This window comes from Xiphias gladius, chromosome 15 (assembly GCF_016859285.1).
Source record: "Xiphias gladius isolate SHS-SW01 ecotype Sanya breed wild chromosome 15, ASM1685928v1, whole genome shotgun sequence".
NCBI classification, from domain to species: Eukaryota; Metazoa; Chordata; class Actinopteri; order Istiophoriformes; family Xiphiidae; genus Xiphias; species Xiphias gladius.
The window spans coordinates 2,425,017-2,445,159 of record NC_053414.1 but is presented as its reverse complement, the minus strand read 5'-3'; the positions used below and the strand labels follow the sequence as shown (position 1 = coordinate 2,445,159).

The 20,143-nt window shown below is 47.1% G+C and overlaps 3 protein-coding genes across 8 annotated transcripts in view; 1 reads left to right on the top strand and 2 right to left on the bottom strand.

Annotated features, from left to right (window-relative positions):
* Nucleotides 1-1,034: 1,034 nt before the first annotated feature.
* On the bottom strand, nt 1,035-4,045 carry dpy30 (dpy-30 histone methyltransferase complex regulatory subunit). Of its 3 annotated transcripts, none has more exons than XM_040145113.1 (5): nt 3,920-4,045; nt 3,103-3,143; nt 2,704-2,751; nt 2,471-2,613; nt 1,035-1,217 (listed from the first exon to the last, which is right to left on the bottom strand). In XM_040145113.1, exons 1-5 carry the CDS (start codon nt 3,927-3,929, stop codon nt 1,145-1,147), a joined length of 315 nt encoding a protein of 104 aa, XP_040001047.1. In that variant the 5' UTR covers nt 3,930-4,045; the 3' UTR covers nt 1,035-1,144. The 3 variants fall into 3 exon arrangements, with proteins under 3 accessions (XP_040001047.1, XP_040001048.1, XP_040001049.1); XM_040145114.1 differs by lacking the exon at nt 3,920-4,045 and adding an exon at nt 3,679-3,894; XM_040145115.1 differs by lacking the exon at nt 3,920-4,045 and adding an exon at nt 3,283-3,630.
* Nucleotides 4,046-4,781: 736 nt separating this feature from the next.
* srd5a2a (steroid-5-alpha-reductase, alpha polypeptide 2a) lies at nt 4,782-19,657 on the bottom strand. The gene is made up of 6 exons (XM_040146907.1): nt 18,730-19,657; nt 9,650-9,962; nt 6,647-6,810; nt 6,291-6,392; nt 5,954-6,104; nt 4,782-5,605 (listed from the first exon to the last, which is right to left on the bottom strand). Exons 2-6 carry the CDS (start codon nt 9,934-9,936, stop codon nt 5,539-5,541), a joined length of 771 nt encoding a protein of 256 aa, XP_040002841.1. The 5' UTR covers nt 9,937-9,962; nt 18,730-19,657; the 3' UTR covers nt 4,782-5,538.
* The window catches only part of LOC120800651 (CSC1-like protein 2), a 40,703-nt gene continuing 38,575 nt past the window's right edge, over nt 18,016-20,143 (top strand). For all 4 annotated transcript variants that reach the window (XM_040146905.1, XM_040146904.1, XM_040146903.1 and 1 more), the window contains exon 1: nt 18,016-18,293. The gene's annotated coding sequence lies outside the window, so the exon portion shown is untranslated. The remainder of the gene's footprint in view (nt 18,294-20,143) is intronic.

The following is a 20,143-nucleotide window of genomic DNA, read 5'->3' as shown; positions in this document are numbered from 1 at the left end:
ATTGTAGCTTTAGATTTTCATGCTGTGATAGTTAGACATATTTGGTCTAAAATTTAACTCTGGTACCATGTGAATGGACATTTCCTCAAAATATCCACTTTCTTTTCTTGAATTTTGACTTTTTTCAGAACTGTTTTTAAAATATCGACTTTATTCTTGAAATATTTTGGTTTTCTCATAATTTAACTTTAATCTCAGAATATTTCAAATGTATTTCTTGTAAACTTATGACTTTTTCTCAACACTAATGTTTTTGTGATAAATGACCTTTATTCTAAAACAGTGACTTAATTCTTGAAACATCTATTTTTATTTAAATCAAAGACTTACTTGAAAATTTTGTTTTTCCTCATCAATGTTTAGATGTATTCTTAAAACTATTGTGACTTGTGAAATATTCTGACTTTCTTCTCAAACTATTACAACTTTAAGAAAGAATAAAAATATTACAACTTTTTTTCTCAGAACAACTTTTGTTTCAGTAAACACAGATTTCAGCTGAGGCCGATGAACGTCATTAGTTCTCCAGCTATTGGGTCATAAAAACATTTGTCCGCAGCGTTGGACAAATGTCGACCTGATGGTGGCGCTAGATGAAAAGACAGAGGATCAGCAGAGTTATTCCAGTTGATCCTGAGGGGAACTTGAACGTCAGACCCACATTTCTGACAAACACTGACGTCCCCAGAACCGCTAATAACTACAGTTTGTGGCTTTAGTTATGGGCTGGAACTATTGGCCAACGACACTGCAGCCACCTCTGTGCACTGAACTCCTCCTGAGAATCAGTGAATTTCTCAGGTGGTGTTAGAGGGTTGTTTGCCCCTGCTTCCAGTCTTTATGCTAAGCTAGGCTAACCCCGCCCTGACTCCAGCTCTTTATCCATCTGAACATCTCACAACATCTCAGAAAGAAACAGAGTAAGTGTAGCTCCCAAAATGTTGAACTATTCCAAGGACAAGCAAAGCGAGCTTTTTTTTTTTTTCTTTTCAGAATGAAATGATAAAATAACGAGGCGGCTGCCATTTCACATCAACATGTTTATTCTGATAAAATTAAAATTAAAAAAAAGAGTCTAGCAGTTTATTAGCAAACACAGAGACGAGACAAGTTTCTACTGTATGAAACGATTTCAGACATGACTTTAATTTCTCTCTTCAAACTGGGATTTGTTCTTCAGCAGGAACGCTGCCAGGTACTCGATGGGGTTCGGAGGTCTGAAAGAGAGGAAGTAGAAAACGTCTGAACACCAGAGGCGGGAAACGCGACAGACTGAGTCTCTGACACTTAGCGATTCATCCTATGTTCGCACACATACTGACCTGTGCTGGACGAGCATCGACATGTCTGAGAAGTTACCAAAATAAAATCTGCGTTTATTCCATCAATGAAAGCCGTGATAAAAGAACAGCGTGGAGTACCGCGTACCGCAGTTAGCGGTCGGTTCCAGTTCCAACAGAATGAACCGCTCCGCAGATGCTACCGACAGGAGAACCGACACTAAGCGCGATGCACGTATTTCTTATTCCTCCTTTCAACGGGCCGAGCTGCAACAGTAAACGGACGCCGTCTGAAGCTGCGGCCGCGGTTCGGTCTGCGATGCTGTGGGCGTCTCTGCAGTAACTGTCCCCTGACTCTTAACATCAGCAACGAGAAAGCATCGTTCAGCCGGACGAGGTGCTTCGACCAGGTGTAACAGACGTGTTGCCGACACCCCACAGGAGTTGGGCTACGATACGACGCTCGGTCAGCACGACCGAGTCGCTTCGCTGCGCACTCGCAGCCCTGCATCTAGTCAGTGTTAAGGCCAGTTTATACTTGGGTAGGTGTGTGGGGATGGCGTAGCCTGACGTGCACCTCGCTAGAAATGCGACGCAGACTGCGGCAACTGTGATCGGTCTGCTCGGTAGCATCGCATTTCCCCTGCAGTCGCAGCTGCTCCTCCTCCTCCGCCAGACAAGTGCAGAAAATTCACCCTCCTTCTGCCTCTGGCGGCTCAGCGGTCGTTTTAAAGTACAATTAGTGGGAGTCATATGTTTTTTCTTCATTTCTTCATTATTTTACCGTGAATTTACCTACGTGCGTCTGTTGGGATTCGTGGAACTGAGGAAAGTCAGAGTACCACGCTAATGCTGTCCAGATGTTCTGTGCTGAGGGAGCTTTTGTCCTGGTAACTGTAGCCGGACCTCTGTCCATCCCGGTGGGTTGTTTTGGTCGGTGTCCAGCTTGTGGAAAGTTCCTGGCTTCTTTTCAGTCCGTTAATATTATGGCTTTTTTGGGCATAGGATGGTCTTCTAGTGTATTTTCACTGGAAATACCCGGAGAGATTTGCTTTTTCCTCCCTGACTCGCATCCTTTGGCCCCTATTGTACAGCTCATTTTTCTCATCCCCAACCAGAGTGTGTACATGCAAATTCAGTAACATCTCACACACACACACACGCGACAGAGCGGACCGAATGTTTCTGACCTCTCTTTGGCGAGGACCGACAGGCCCTGCAGCAGGATGGGGACCACCGTCTGGTCCAGGTACGCTCTGGTCGGCAGCGCCTGCAGATCCACCTTCTGCTTAGAGATCTTCTCTGCGCTCGCCTTCTCGTTCTCCACCGTCCTCTGAGGAGCAGCAGCAAAGCATGCTGGGAGTCTTCCCTTAACTTCTCATTACACGGTGTGTGTGAGAGAGAGAGTGTGTGTGTGTGTTACCTGGATGTTTTCTGTCAGGCCGTACTCTGCGTGAGGGTTTTCAGACACCTGCGGGGGGATTCATGTTCACTGGTTTTATTTAAAACACACACGACCAAAAGAATCAATACAAAACTGGTAATAAAAAATTAAATGAGAGTATTTCACTTTAACACACACATCAAGCGGTGACTTCTAGCCCCTTTTTTTGTTGTTTTGACGGAGCTAGGCTAACAGTTCCCCCCCACTTCCAGTCTTTGCGCCAAGCTAAACCTGTCCTTGACACACAGAAGAGGCTGATATCCACCTGAATCATCTGACTCTGCGAGGACTTCTCTAAATGTTGGACTGCTCTTTTAATGACAGCACGCTGTCATACACATGGTGACGTAGTAATGTGTGTTAGTGTGCGTTACTCACAGGAGTGTGTCCCTCCATGGACTGATCTGCATCTGTGTGATCTGAAAAACAAGCGAATGCATTTACAGTTTACGGCAGAATCGTTTGCATGTGGATAAACCCAACCTCACTAAATTGGCTGTTTTTTTATTGAGTTTGGTACAAAGAAACTCAACGTGATATTTCTCAGGATTTGCTCACATTAGTAATCATTGCTCTGTCTTTGAGCTAACTCACGCCGTATTTACCAGCAGATGCTACAGATCTGTGACTGACCTATAGATACCTTCACTAAGTACCCCCAAGCAAGGAATCGCTAAATTGGCTACTTTTTGAGCGGAGTTTGGTTAGACCGGACTCCATTAAGGGCACTGGAGCGTATCCGGGGTCAGTTTTTTAAGTAAACGTCGCCGAACAACAAAACATTCGAGTAACTAACAAGTTCATTTCTTCCAGTTTGTGTCTGGGGTTCTAACAGGACGTTACTAAACCAAAACCCCTGGGGGACTTCCTTAGATTTCCGTCCTCAGTCCGCCAGTTCTACAGAAACGTTTACTGGTCTGCTCTCATGGACACAATAAATAAAACATCGCTCACATCTTTATCTCTTTATTAACATCTGCCATCGGATGTCGCGCTTTGTAAACGGCGGTAAATTAGCTTAGCATCACATTAACTCCCTCTGTCCGGTAAACAAACCGCACCAACCGGTAAAATCGACCGCTGTGGTTTAAACCGGGTCAACAAATATTAGAAACGACGCATAAACACGCAGCAAAGAAACAAAGACACAGCGAAACTGCGAAAAACCGCGATCAATGGTCAACAATGAACTTACCGTCCGCCATGTTTGTTGTGGAATTGTGCGCAAGATATCTGACGTACGTCGATTCTGTTTCAACGTTAAGTAGAAAAGATCCCAACGCAGCGTACGCTTCCGGGTTGAGTAAGAATACTTCAAAAATAAAAGCAGGAACGTAGACGAAAACGTTTTGCTCCTTTATGAGCACGAAACATTATGTACAAACAAAAGTGTTCATACCAGGGATCCAGCTAGAGCAGTCAAATAAATACAGATGAGATGATAGTCAGTCAGTGAAATGACAAACATGAGTAACTGCATTAAAACAACAGGGTAAACTCTGTCCATTTAAGAACATTTCTGTGTTCACAGCCTGCTAATTTTTCAGACCTCTGATCCTGGGGCCACATTCAAGCAGCAGAGTTTGGTGTGGAGCGAGTTAGTTCTCTAGAACGTGGAAATTTCCCATTAATAAAATCAACTGTACAGAAAAGTAAAATGTCTTGTTTTCTTTATCCTTCTAAAAAATAAAATGCAGAAGATTTTCGAAATATTGTTTTTTATAATCCACAGAAATCAAAAGAATATTCAATATCGAGTCTAAATCTCTCTAATATTTGTTTTACTGGACATAAACAATTCACAGTTCTGAAGGAAACCTCTTTACTTTATTACCGACACAGAAGGAATCGGCAGTGAGGCAACGAGCTCCAGCTCCTCAGGTATTTCTTCCGACGTTTATTCTTCCTAAAGCAAACTGAGTAACAGTCAGTTATAGAAAGAGGAAGACGCTGCACGTTCCCTCTGGTGTAACCTGCCAATTCAGTTTAGAAATAAATTCGTCATATGTTGGCCAGTGACCGTCTGCATGAAAAAGGAAACCAAAACAATACCGCTGTCATTTCTCCAAATGTAGAATTTGATTTTAATTTCATTAGTATTGAAGCATTCACACAAATAACATCATGTACACAGGACCAGGAGCAGACGTCTTTCTTCATTAACATGTCAGGTCAGTGGTGTTGAACAATAATCTTCGATACAATAATGGAGTCAGCAGGCAAACACACACATCTGTGGTGGTTATTAATGTAAGCAGGGATTACGGTTTACAACGTATTTTTAAGAAGTCTGAAGTTGAAGGTGGTTGGGACTAACTAAAGCAGGGTTTATCTTCTACCGTTAATCAGAGTGAGGGGGGACGGACTGAACATTAGAGACTAAGGACGTAAATGAGCTGCAGTCCCCTTGACTCGAAGCGTGTGCTGATTTTTTTATAATTAACCGGTTTAAGATCAAATATATGGTTATTATCAATAGTACAATGATCTGACTCCAGAGCTGCCTCAGGGTCTTTCTGCCTCTTTCCGTCCACACGACCTGCTGTATAACGTGAACGTCCTCTCGACCACCATCAGATTCACGTTAAAGCTTCCGTCTTTCTGTCTCAGAGGCTGCCGTATCACTACGACGGACTCTTAACACGCGCGATGCCGATGATTTTCTTTGAGCCAAAGACTAACCTGGGGCCAGGGACTGAAAGGTGCTCCAGCTGATCCCACAGCTGCAGCCTCAGAGCGAAACATTAATGACAAAACTGAAAGCAATTCTAGATACGATTAGTTGCTGTTTTTTTTCCAGGCACTCTTCCATCCTCACAGTATGAAAGGAATAAGAGCTTTCCTGGACCGTGGGTAGTCATCAAACCTGCGCTGGTAGTCTCTGCAAGACAGACAGAAAGGAGGTACTGAAGTCCACGTTAGGTAGAGCTGAATCAATTAGTCCAACAGAACGTGAATCGTTTTGTGAGGATAAACTAAAGATATCTGGGTTTTCAAACGACGGTTGGTCCACACGAGGCTCTGGCAAAGTATAACGGCCGTTTTTTTATAGACAAAATCTAATTACTCAATCAAGAAAATAATGGGCAGATTAATATATATATGTGTGTATATATACATATCTATATACACACACACACACACACACACACAGACATTTATATACACTTTATGTAGCAGATTATTAAAATCCCTGCCGTGCTGGTCATGAACCAGGTGGTTACGATACCTGTGGTGCTGGTAGGCTCTGGGCCCGATGGAGCAGACCGTGAAGAAAGCAAAGGCCACGGCTGTTAAAGACCACGCGGCGATGGCGTAACCACACCACTCCACAATCTCCCCGAAGAAGTTAGCGCCGGACACAAACTCAAACATTCCCCCTAGGAGAAAAAAACAGATCCAGGACTGAATAACAGAAGAGTCGGGCATGGGCGGCTCAGCGGCAGATTAACTGAAAAACGTTGACCTTTGTTGACTAATCAGTGGTATGGGTCTTTGCGGCTGATCTGGTGTGGATCAGGATCTGGTGTGGTTCAAGATCTAGCTTGGATAAGGATCTGTTGTACCGTAGGGGATCCTGTAGACGATCTCTCCAGGTTTTCTCAGGCTGCGCAGGATGTGGTCGCTGTGGATGTTGATGGCCATGCCGACCGCAAACAGAAGAAAACCTAAATGGCATACACACAGTGTTCACTTCGTTAGGTCACCTGTCCGGTCTGATCCAGTCCCACCCACCCGTTCTACCATGAAGCCAACTGTTCTGACGGCTCTAATGCTCAGCCGGAGGTTTAATTATTTTGTTGACGGAGCTACAGACTTTGTTTCCATGTTGACCAACATGTAGAAGATGGTTAAAAGGAAATGTAATGATATGATCGAGGTCACATTTCCTGGTGGTCTTGTGGATGCTGTTGTGACCCACCTAGAGCCAGGCGAGCGTTCGTCAGCCAGGTGTCCTCAAACTGGGCACAGTGCAGCAGGTGGTGTCCCTGCAGGAAGCCGTTGATGGAGCAGAAGATGGTGGCGTAGAAGAGGATTGTCAGGGGGACGGGGCGTCCTTTGGTCAGGAAGGCGTAGATGAAACTCCTGAAAGACAGATTCAAGTCACACCCGGTCCTCAACACGGCCTCACGGGACCACTGTCAAGACCCGGTTAAACTCTGTTTCCGCTGTTTGTAGCAGCTGAAGGTCGCTGCAAGGTTCCGTCGACACAGCGACTGGAACGATTTTAATGTCGAGCAATGGTCGGTGCAGGGAACAGGAGTGGTTGTCGCAGTAATGTGGCTGGTGAGTACCGGAGAAGGAACGGTCACAGTGCGAATCTCCCACTAGAAACCCGACTGCAGTTCTGACATTTCTGTTCGTGTTGAGATTAAACACCAGCTTTAAACACTCTGTTAACCAGTGAGCTGCCGAGGTGATGTTTGGCCCTTTGAACCGACTGAAGTCAATGGGAACATCCTGATCTCTAATTAACAGATATTCATAATGTGACAGGTTATTAACGATGAGCACAGCACTTCTCTGCATGAGCTGCAGGTGAAATGAGCCGCTGCTACTTTACGTAAGTAAAAGCAGCACCAGCATGAAATGGAAATACTGAAGCTAAGAGCAAGGACGTGGACTTGAGTACTTAGTTCCTCTACGGTCCTGGGGTTCAGGTCCTTGAACGACCTCGGTGAACATCATTTTCAGAAGATCTCAACTGCCGCTGTTCTGTATGACAGCAGATTTAATGATCCTGTGGTCTGGCTGTATGTGAAAGTCCTGTGAAATGGTCTGGAGCTGATGGTTATCTCTTTATGTTTTAGAGACCTGGACCTCACCTGGTGATCGTGCTGCTACACTCTCAACACTACAGGCTTTTTGCGTCAAGTTTTTGTCTCGATGTTTTTGTGTTTCATCGGACGTTCTCTCGGGTTTGAACCCTGCCACTGAACAAACGTTTCATCTGTTTTTTCTACAGGCCAAACAAAAAATGAACTTCAAGATTAGCTGTTAATATGTTGCTGATATTTAGAACTGTCATCCTCAGGAAATGTGAGGAGACATCTCATACAAATCAACATCTGATGCTTTTATGTGATCGTACACACTGAAAACGCTCCATCTTAAAAATACACCTTGCTGAGGCAAGTGACGGAAAACAGAAAAAAGTGCTTCAGTAATAACATACTAACTTAAACTGCACCGCTGTACATATGCAAACACTGACCACTGCAGCTTTAAACACGTAAGTTTGCTTTAATGGAAAACACCACGAGCCTCTCGACAGCAGCGGTTTAAATAAAAGAGGCCAGAGCTTTGTATCTAAACCAGACTGGACTTTTATCGGTTACTGCCACGACCCTTAGGATGAGGACTGGCTAATGATAAACGCACGTCTCGCTCAGGCGACATTGACTTGGGCTGGAGTGTGAAAACCTACAAACCCAACAGAGATGAGGACAGTTGTGCTAGTGTTAGCCTAAACTCTGATAGCATCCGGGACCAACTCCCACTCACTGGATGTTCCTGAACGGGGCCCTTTTCTACCAACCTGGAACCCTACAAACTAAGTTAGCTCAGGACGTGCTGACTCTTTAGAAATAACCCATTAGCACCACAATGTCGACATCTTATGTCAGACAAACACACGGTTTAATCCCGAAAATTTGGTCCACAGAATATCACTAATGAACAGATTACACAGGATATAATACATTAGCCAGCGGCTTTGGACTGTGACTAAGTGAATTTCTTGTAAATTTGAGGCACTTGTAGTTTACAGTGGCATCATCATTTCATGCTACTTTATACTTGTACTTCACTAGATTGGACAGGAAAAGCATTTTTGTGGAACAGGATGTTTTAACATTGGAAGTTTCAGATTTCACATAGAAAACGTGCGATCACTCTTTTCGCTCAGCTCTTTTTAGTCGATTGCGAAGAAAGGCTCCAAACAAAAAGCGGGCTTCGCTGACCTGCTGCAACGTTAAAATGCTGAGCGACTAAAAAGAGCTGAGCGAAAAGAAGTTGCAGTGAAGTAGAAGCAGCAGAAAATGGAAATACTCAGGTACAAGTCCCTCAGAATTGTACCTGAGCGGAGCGCTCGAGTAAACGTACTCTGCTACTTTCCACCACGGCAGCTACAACATTAAACTGCTGCTTACGATAATGCATCAGAAATGATAATCCAATAATAGAATAGTCCATGTACTGTACAGTATAATAGCATTATATATAACTTAGATCTGTAAATTACTTCTACACACTTAGTAAGAATAGTAAAAAATACAGAGCACAAATACTCTGTTACAAGTTCTACATTTAATATTTTACGTCATTAGAAGATCAAGTGTTCGCAGCATAATGTACCTGAGGAATCAAAATAAATACATTAGAGCCTCTTACTGGATTATAATTATTGATGGATTCATGTGTTTATCCCTTTCATGTTGCAGTGGCTGACGGTGGAGCTTCTTTTAATTACCTGATATAGGGCTGTGTAACTTAAACCATAATAGAACAGCAGAAGTTATGAAAGGAAACAGTATCTGAATGTGGTGGAGCAGAAGTAGAGTAGCAGAAAGTGGAAACACTCAATGGATGTACAAGTACATCAAAGCTGTACTTGAGTACTTGCTTAGTAAATGTACTTAGTTACTTTCCATCCCTGCATGACAGCACAGCACTGGAGGCATACACGTATTTGAACAAAATGTGGCGCTACTCCTTTAAATAAAGGCATCGGGGTAACTGAAGCTTGTCTGAAAATCAGTCCGGTTTCTCAGCCTGCGTGTGGCGTCCGCGTCCTGCTGAATTCACACTTTGAAGCTGACTCCTCCATTAAACTTCCTACATCGAGTTAAACATTACCATCAGCTCATCGAATGTATACAGACAGCACTTTGTAAGTGGGGGGTCAACACCGGTGAGCTCTGACCTCTGGAAATAGTGCAGCACGAAGGTGCCGAGCAGCAGCGTCCTCCCGGTCCTGCGCCCGCTGCCCGCTCCGACTGGCTCCTCGGTCAGCAGCAGCAGCAGCAGCGGCAGCAGGAAGGCTGGGACCTCCTGCAGGAACCAGCCCAGTCTGGCCGGACAGCAGCGATGCCCCACCGGAACGTAGCGGCCATACTGCGTGTGGCTCCGGGTCTGGCGCCACAGGTAGGCCACGCCACTGGCGATCATGGCCCAACTCAGGTAGAAAATAAAGGCCTCCCTGCACTCCATCGGTCCACTGCCGCTCTGCGCAGAGACTGAAGACACGGTGAGGATTTATATAAGGAGAGACAGACAGAGAGACAGAGAGAGAGAGACAGAGAGAGAGACAGACAGAGAGGGAGGGAAAGAGACATGATTCAAGTAGTTTATTTCTCACAAAAAAGAAGGTCTGAATCAGTAAATCAATAGTGTGGTGCACGCTTGGGAGATTCATGAATGTGTGACTTTAAGCAGTTTAAGTGTCAGCCATATGGGGGAGGGGGGAGAGAGAGAGAGAGAGAGAGATTTGATTTTTTTAAAAACATTTATTAAACCCACCTCATCACCCAAAGACCAGAAAGAAAAATAGCAAAACAAAGAAGCAAAAAACGGTCGCCAAAAAATTTTTTCTCTCAGAAATTAACAATCAGCCCCCCCCCGACAGAAACTAAGACCCCTCCCACAGCCCAAATGTGCCTGAAGTCCTGCACGTTATCCATCATTATATAATAAGCGTGTTCCACTCTCAGACGGGCCTTCAACAGTCCCTGCAGAACCGGCACAGGTTCCAAGTTGCCGGTGTTCTGGACCCGGTTCCTGCGCGTCAGCCAGATGGCCAGCTTGGCAGAACCAGGTAAAAAGTTCACCAGTGTATCTGCCGTCTTCTTTTTAGCACTGTACCTGGGGCCAAAAATGAACAACTCAAAAGAAAATTTCTCCCCGATACCCTGAAACCACCTTTTTAAAAGCTCGAACAGCGTCACCAGCCGAGGACACTGAAAAAACAAATGCTCCAGGGTCTCCGCCTGAGAGCAGAAGACACACTCCTCCCCCAGCTCAGGATCCAGGTGCGCTCTGTATCTGTTCGTAGCTATCGCCCCGTGTACAACCCTCCACTGGAGGTCTGCTGTCCGCTTGGGCCACATTTGTACAGCAGCCTTTGCGCGGTCTGGAGTCTAAATGAAGCCATTTTGGACTGGATGTTGATCAATCCCTGCCCTCCTTCAGCCACAGGCAGATGTAAGGCTGCTGCTGTGACCCAGTGGTAACCAGACCAGAAGAGGTCCGGGATGGCTTTCTGAATTTCCTCTACCAGGCCCCTTGGTGGCGTCAGAGCAATAACTTTGTGCCAGAGAGTCGAGGAGACCAAGTTATTGGCAACCAGAACCCTTCCCCTATATGACAACTGGGGTAGCAGCCATTTCCATTTAGACAACCGAACGCACACTTTCTCCCTTGCTCCCTCCCAGTTCTTTCTCTGAAATCCCTCAGTGCCCAAGAACACTCCCAGCACCTTCAGCCCCTCCTTCCCCCACTGGAGTCCTCCAGGCAGACTGGGCACTGCCTGATCCCGCCACTGTCCCACCAACAGAGCTTCACTTTTTTCCCAGTTAAACCGTGCAGATGAGGCCTGTTCATAAAGAGTCAGGGTGTCCTGCAGATGTTGAACATCCTCTTGACTGGAAACAAAGATGTAAATGTCGTCTGCATAAGCAGAAACAGTGGGAGGACGATCGAGGTCCGGCAGTGAGAGACCACTGAGCCGACCTCTCAGCCTGCACAGCAGGGGCTCAATAGCTAAGCTATATAGTTGACCTGAGATAGGACAACCCTGTCTTATCCCTCGCTGCACAGGGATTGGCCGGCTCAGCCTCGTCCCCATCTTCACAATACATTGTGCACCTTTATACAGTAAACCAACCCAAGCCAGAAAACCATAACCAATACCAAAACCTCTAAGGGCAGAAAACAAGTAGGATGGATCCACCCTGTCAAAAGCCTTTTCCTGATCTAAAGACAATATCCCACAATTTATCTTATAATATTTACAAACATCAATAACATCTCATATGAGGAAAATGTTGTCCATGATTGTCCTACCTGGTACACAATAGGTCTGGTCTATATTTACAATTATTTCCAGGACGTCCTTAAGTCTGTTTGACAAGGCTCTGGAAAGCACCTTATATTCTGTACAGAGGAGGGCAACTGGCCTCCAGTTATTAAGTTGGGCCAGGTCTCCTTTCTTGGGTAGCAGGGAGAGCACAGCCCTCTGACAGGAGACCGGGAGAGATCCTGTTCTAAAGCAATCTAACAGAACACCATGTAAATCGGGTCCGATGGTGTTCCAGAAATGCTTGTAGAAGTCACTGGAGAGACCATCGATCCCTGGTGCCTGTCCCAATGCCATCTGGTTGATGGCGACCGTCAACTCCTCCAGAGTCAGCTCCCGATCCAGACCAGCCTTCTCGTCCTTGAGAAGTTGAGGAAGCCCTTGTAGAAGTTTCTTGATGTTGCAGTCCCTCCATGTTGCAGTGGCCTGCACCAAAGAGGTCAGTGTAGAAATCCATTGCATGGTTCCTCATCTCATCTGGACTAGCGGTCACTCTGCCTCCTGGCAGCCTAGGGCAGGTCATCTGCTTTCGTTGCGCTACCGATTTCTCCAAATTGAAAAAGAAGGAGCCAAAATTGCTCAAAGCAGTGACAGAAAGTCCTGTCTAGAAGGAGAGTGTTGTTAAAACTCCAGTAAGATTTAACCCTTTCACCCGGTGAAATATACAAATCTATGTTGACTAAGTGATGGTCAGTGAACCAAACTGGACAAATTGTGCTCTCAACCAGTCTGGAGCTGAGACTTCGGGACCCTCACCCATGTGTCCTGTCTGGACTACGGATGTTTGACCCCCCACGCGTCGAGCAGATCTAGTTGTATTATAATGCTGTTTAGGTTCTGGGATGACTGCGGGTGGGGTTCCTCGCTTGTCCTGTCTACAGTAAAGTCGACAGTACAGTTGAAGTCGCAACCAATGATGAGTTGATCCTGATGCTGCTTCGTTAGTTTGTTTTGTAGCTTGTTGAACAAGACTACTCTTTCGGCCCCTTGGTTCGGGGCATACACGTTGACAAGGCAGAACACAGATTTCTCTATTTCTGCTCTGACCATCAGCAACCGTCCTTTCACTATTTCAGTAGTAGACAGTACCGTTGTATTTGTGGTTGGCTTAAACAAAACGGCTACTCCTGCACTGAAGTTGGTGCCATGGCTAAGGGCATATGTACCCTCCCACCATAAACCCCAATCTACCTCGTCTGTCTGAGTTGTGTGTGTCTCTTGTAAAAACAGCACATCAATCTTTTTTTGAGCAGAGACCTCAGATATTAAAGCTCTTTTGTGCTTGTCTCTCCCACTATTGATGTTCAGAGACCCTATTCTGAGGCTCCGCATAGAGAGGACAGAGAAGAGCATCAGACATGAGACAAGCAGGGAACAGTAAAGAGGAAAAAACACCTTGTGGTACATGATCATGTCAGCGACCTTCTAGTCCTTTTAGCAGTTTTACTTTTTGCTTCTTTCCTCAAAGTTGTGACGTGTTTTTGTAGATGGAAGCGTTTCTTTTCGTCCAAAATGTCAAAACCAACCAGTTTTTTTAATATGCCAACAGATCTAATGAATTTGTCGGTGTGTCTGAAATAATCAGTAACTTTAGCAGATTTTCTGAATGTTTCATCCAGGAACTGATTTATTTCCTCTAGAAAGTAGAGGTTTGTGTTCCTGTTAGGAGTCTCACCAATAGATACAGCGTCTGACCCAGAGTCGTACTCCATGTCTCCTCCTGCACCTGATACCTGGCTACTGAACACACTTTTTCCTTCGGTATCATCTTTGACTATTAGACTGGTGGAAGCTGCTTCTTCAGCTTTTTCTACTGACTGTTGTTTTACCTCAGCCCCTGCAGACTGAGAGCCGCTCAGGTTCTCTGCAGCCTCAGAAGCCTGTAGCTGGTTGTTTCGGTTTGACCGTGAACCAGCCACTGCTTCTGCAACACCGTGCTCCACCCCCTCAGTCCCGGCTGCAGATCCACCCGCCTCCCCGGCCCAAGCAGACCCGCCCGCCCGTCGGTGCCTCGGCCCGGGCGGACCTGCCCGCCGCCGCTTCCACCAGTTGTTGTCTATGCGGACACGCAAATCGTTTGTGACCAACGTCTCCACACTCGAAACACCCGAGCTGGCCCAAGTCGGCACAGACCAGGCAGTGGCCACCACCACGCTCCACCCCGAAAGACACCTCCAGCGCCTGGTCCAGCGAGTCCAGGAACATGAACACCCGCCGCCGCAGAGACCGGACGCGCCCCAGCCCGGGACCCCCACATCCCAGACCCACCGCTCAAAATCCACCGGCAAATCCACCGAACCCGCGGAGCTCGGCCTCCAGCGACCCACCGGGGAAAAACGGCAGAACACCGGACACGGCGATATGCGCGGAGAGCACCGACAGCGGGGAGATCCGCACGAAACCCCCCCAATAAACACAGCGCACCCCAGGCTCGTCCCCCAGGAACACAACCACCGCTCGGCCCACTTTGGAGACAAAACACAGCCGACCGCGCCCCACCTGCCCACCGGCGACCAGCAGAGCCCCCTCCACGGCCACGGCGCCACCCGGCGGGACCACCCGCACTCCCCGCCGCCCCGTGGGACGCCACCACTCCCGAAGACCCCCTGACTAAACCACCGATCGATCGGCAAACAAACCAATAAAGCGACCTAGAAATATAAAGCTCACCTCATTATGCAGAGAGGAAACGATGGAGAGACAATCCAGAAACAGACAGAAAACAACTCACAACTCTCGCCACCCTGCACGCCCACAACCGGAACAGAGAGAGAGAGAGAGACAGAATGACTGAGTACTAGGAGTACTCATTACTACGTTACTGCATGAGTACTCGGTGGTCACTACTACATTATTACCTTAGTACTCAGTAGCCATTACTACATTAGTTACCTGAGTACTCGGTACTTGTTACTACGTTATTACCTGAGTACTCGGTACTTGTTACTACGTTATTACCTGAGTAGACGGTAGTTGTTACTACGTTATTACCTTAGTACTCGGTAGCCATTAGTACTCAGTAGCCATTACTACATTAGTTACCTGAGTACTCGGTACTTGTTACTACGTTATTACCTGAGTACTCGGTAGTTGTTACTACGTTATTACCTTAGTACTCGGTAGCCATTAGTACTCAGTAGCCATTACTACATTAGTTACCTGAGTACTCGGTGGTCACTACTACATTATTACCTTAGTATTCGGCAGCCATTAGTACATTAGTTACCTGAGTACTCGGTAGTTGTTACTACGTTATTACCTGAGTACTCGGTAGTTGTTACTACGTTATTACCTGAGTACTCGGTAGTTGTTACTACGTTATTACCTTAATACTCGGTAGCCATTAGTACTCAGTAGCCATTACTACATGAGTAGCCTGACTTGTTACTACGTTATTACCTGAGTACTCGGTAGTTGTTACTACGTTATTACCTTAGTACTCGGTAGCCATTAGTACTCAGTAGCCATTACTACATTAGTTACCTGAGTACTCGGTACTTGTTACTACGTTATTACCTGAGTACTCGGTAGTTGTTACTACGTTATTACCTTAGTACTCGGTAGCCATTAGTACTCAGTAGCCATTACTACATTAGTTACCTGAGTACTCGGTACTTGTTACTACGTTATTACCTGAGTACTCGGTAGTTGTTACTACGTTATTACCTGAGTACTCGGTACTTGTTACTACGTTATTACCTGAGTACTCGGTAGTTGTTACTACGTTATTACCTTAGTACTCGGTAGCCATTAGTACTCAGTAGCCATTACTACATTAGTTACCTGAGTACTCGGTACTTGTTACTACGTTATTACCTTAGTACTCGGTAGCCATTAGTACTCAGTAGCCATTACTACATTAGTTACCTGAGTACTCGGCAGCCATTAGTACATTAGTTACCTGAGTACTCGGTAGTTGTTACTACGTTATTACCTGAGTACTCGGTAGTTGTTACTACGTTATTACCTTAGTACTCGGTAGCCATTAGTACTCAGTAGCCATTACTACATTAGTTACCTGAGTACTCGGTACTTGTTACTACGTTATTACCTGAGTACTCGGTAGTTGTTACTACGTTATTACCTTAGTACTCGGTAGCCATTAGTACTCAGTAGCCATTACTACATTAGTTACCTGAGTACTCGGTACTTGTTACTATGTTATTACCTGAGTACTCGGTGGTCACTACTACATTATTACCTTAGTACTCGGTAGCCATTAGTACATTAGTTCTGGTCGATGATCTTTCTATCGTTTGTAACCAGATGCTTCCTGCCGTGCTGCCGGTGACTGCAGAAACTCAATGCCGCCCTCTGCCGGCCTGGAGCCAGCAGTGCCGCAGAGAAGGCTTCACGTCTGAGCCTGATGTTGGCCTGGAAACTACCCGCTGGGTCACCGGAGCAGCGCGGCTCATTTGGACACTACAACCTGTTAACTTGCTGACTGCAGCGCTCACTTCGTTGTCAACAGTTGATGCATTTAAAAGCTACTTCTTGAAAGATTTCATTTTCACACATCACCTTTAAGTCTCTGCGCGACCATCAGAGAGGATCATCAAGTCTGATCATGTTTCAACTCCCTACTCGTTTTGCCTTTATTTAAAGTGCGAGATAACTTAATCCAGGATTAACAAATCCACCCTCAAACTGCATTCGATGGTCACGGAGTCAGTGTGAACAGGTTTTCAGTCTGATCTTTGTGTGAAAACGGAGTGAAAACGTTTCTGCTGATCTGATGAAACATGCTGACGCCAACACACAGACCTGTTTGGGAACCAGCATGTCGACAGAAAAAGATTTAAACCATCAGGAGAACAAGACCCTGTAGAAGCTCGTTAGATCTGTCAGGTCAGTTCTGCTTTTCTCTTGGAGACCCACAGACCCGTAGTCTGGGTCTGTTTCCATTCTGTCAAACTGTCCCGTTAAAAGCTGCCGAATCAGCTGTGATCAGCTCCTGTTGCAGCGTAGCCGTCGACGTTCAGACAACTGTCACTGGGTCACCGTGATACTGAAGGAAACTTAAAAACGTGAAGATTCTGAATGAAGTTCTGCAGCCTGTTTTTCCTCTGGTCTCTAAGTGGATTTCTGGAGCTTTATTGTGGAGGGGCATCCGACATCATGATGTCCTCAGGAAGTGGACGTCTCACTGAATCATATCAACAGGGTTTTCACACCTGTGAGTCCAGATCGGAGTCCGGTAGGACTCTGAGAAGAAGGACCATTTTTGACTCTAATTCACCCTGCCTATTGTCCATGTCCATTACAGACCAGATCCTGTCATTTCACCGGGGTCGGCTAATTCACAGGTAAAAAGATACGGTGGCATGAAAAAGTTCGGGCACCACTGGTCAAAATGTCTGTTGCTGTGAATAGTTAAGTGAGTAGAAGATGAACTGATTTCCAAAAGGCATAAAGTTAAAGATGAAACATTCTTTAAAACATTTAAAGCAAGATAAGAGCACCATGCAAAAGCTTGAGCCCCCAAGAGATTTGAGCTCTCAGAACTTTTACCAAGGTCTCAGACCTTAATGAGCTTGTCAGGGCTCGGTCACAGTCACGGTTAGCAAAGGGCAGGTGATGCTAATGTCAAAGCTTTATAAATACTCTGACTCCTCAAACCTCCTCCCAACAATCAGCAGCCGTGGGCTCCGCTAAGCAGCTGCCTAGCTCTGGAAATTAGAATAACTGATGGCCACAAAGCTGGGGAAGGCTAGAAGAAGGGAGCAGAGTGTTTTCAGGAAGCCGTTTCCTCAGTTTGCCACCAGGAACGGTGGAGGTCAAGTTGAGAAGTCAAGAAGACGTTGAGAGAGAACCGCTGGTAGGATCGCTAGAAAGACGAACCAAGACCCCCGTCTGACTGCCAGAGACCTTCAGGAAGACTCATCAGACTCTGGAGCGGTGACACCTGCACTAATATGGCCCTCATGGAAGAGTCATCAGAAGAAAACCTCTCCTGATCCATCACCACGGTTATTTACACACCGTATATCTGAGAATTCAAACCTACGTAGGAAAACAATGGAAAATGAGAGCATAATGTAAACGAGTCCACAGACAGGGGGACCTTCTGTGAAGGGCTGGTTTGGCGCCCCCCGTCGGCGCTTTGGTGTAACGGCTCTGCTTTACCGCCTCTCCCCCACCCCCACCCGCTCCTCCACCCAGCACCGGCAGCAGCAGCAGCAGCAGCAGCTCCGCTCTGCTTCTATTCCCGGAGACACCGCCTCCATTTTAACAACGACACCCGGCGGCGGAGCAGCGGGCGGCAGCGGGCGGCGGAGGAACACGCTCCTGCGGCGGGATTGTGCCACTGACCCCCGGCGGTGGTTTTAATTCCCCGAGCCTGAACGAGACCTTCTTTCTCGGATGGCGGCGCTGCGGCAGGACGCATCCGGGGCGGCGGTGGATTTGTGAGGATTTAACGGCTCGTTTTCTGCGCCGAAATTTCTTCATTTAGCGGAGGAGAGGAGGAGGGGGATCGGCTTCGGACGGTCAGGTACCGGCTTTGTTCTAATTGGGTTTATTTATCAGGGGCTTTATTCTCTGGTTTATCATAAGGCGGCTTTGTTTGATCTCCCCAGCCGGTTGATTAGCCGCCGACAGGCCGCCGCCGCCGCCGCTGCCGCCGCCGCTGAGGCTGCAGCGGCGGCGGCGGCGGCTGCAGCGGCAGCGGCGGCGGCCTGTCGGCGGCCTGTCGGCGGCTCCCGCTCGGCGTCTCCGCCCGGACAGCATCCGTCCAGCCTCCGTGCGGCTCCGGTATTTTTTGGGAGGGTGGGGGTGTCGGGTTATGTAATGTGTGCGCAGAGGACACACCGAGGCGTCCGTCCGTCCGTCTGCGGCTGTAACGTGAGTTCAGCTCAGCCCGACCGGAGCCGCTGTAGCACCGGCACCAACGAGCTTTGTTTTACCCACATTTCACGCCGTTTTCTCACCTTTCTCGCGGCTCCCGCGTCGTGGTCTAATGTCCGGTAGTCCTCCCTCTCCGACACCGGGTCCAGACGGGCAGCGGATGCTCACCGAGGCAGGTGGTGTCGCTTCAGGCCGGACTGCAGGTGCGGCGGGCCCGTTGCTTCATCCGGCAGAGACGTGTCGAAGGAAACGCACCGAGTCACAGTTTGTGTCCGACCGCCCCCAAAAACAAAACCTGCGGCTGTGAGCGTGAAGACGTCAGAAACCGGCCGGGTCAAATTCACGCTCGCACCAGAAGCGCCTGAAAACCGCATGAGCCCGTGAGCGAAGTGAGTGAAGGTCGGTCTCCCTCTGGGTCGACCGGTCGGTCAAGCGACCAAACGTCCGAAAACGGTGGCGGGAGGCCCGTCAGAGGCACAGCAGCTCGAGCGTGAGTAGTCTGCGGTCTCCTTTGTCCTCTGTGACGAGGACGAGGACGAGGATGATGAGGATAACCCGAATCTGAGGCGCACACCAAACGATTAATCGATCTAACGCGAACATAAACCCCAGATTAATCCACAACTCACAAAAACAACGCAAAACGAACCCAGTCCTGGGTGTCTCCGTGAATGACAGACTTCCAGCACAGTCCAGGTTTCTCTGAAAAATAACCTCAACACTGAATCGATTCAGTTGTTGTGAAATGTGCGTGGACAGATCTTTAATCACGTCACTTTCTGTGAATTAAACCAAAGGGAGGAAAACGCGCAAAACCCGTGTCCATCAGAGAAAGGCTCGTGTGAAATCGGTGCTTTCCCGTGGGACGTCTTCGATTTAACATGTGATGTCTCTGAAAATCTCATGATCGGCGATGTTGATGTACCGCATGTTAAATGTTGAATGTTGAATGTCCTATCGCGGCTGTAGTTTTTAACGTGAGGAAGGCGTCGGCGCACGGAGTCAATGCCCCCGAATCCTGTACTGAGTTGGGCTCCGACACCAACCTGGGGCCAAAGACAGTCCACGCATAGAGACCAGGCCTGGTTCAGCTCAGCTCCCAGTCCTGATAAAGTCACATTAGCATTCACACATCAAACTATTTACGACGTGTGTCGAGATGGATGCAAGCCGAGGCGTAAATCTCTAGAAGTGAGAACATGATGAATATATGAAATTCACCTTCCTCAGAATATTTTAGATCTGTGTTCACATGATATCGCTCCTGACGGGGCTGGATCACCATGTCAGAGCAGCCGTTGGCCCTTTGGACCCCCGCCTCTGTTGCAGTGTCATTTCTGGTCCCTTTGCACCTGTTTTTAGTCGTTTGTTACATCGCTTTCTGGTCATTTCGTGAATCTTTGTTGCTGTTTGTTTGACTTTCCAACGAGAGCTGTTAACAGCCCGGCTTGGCTTCTAGATACCGATTTATTTGGCCTACGAAGCCAAAATCGCAGG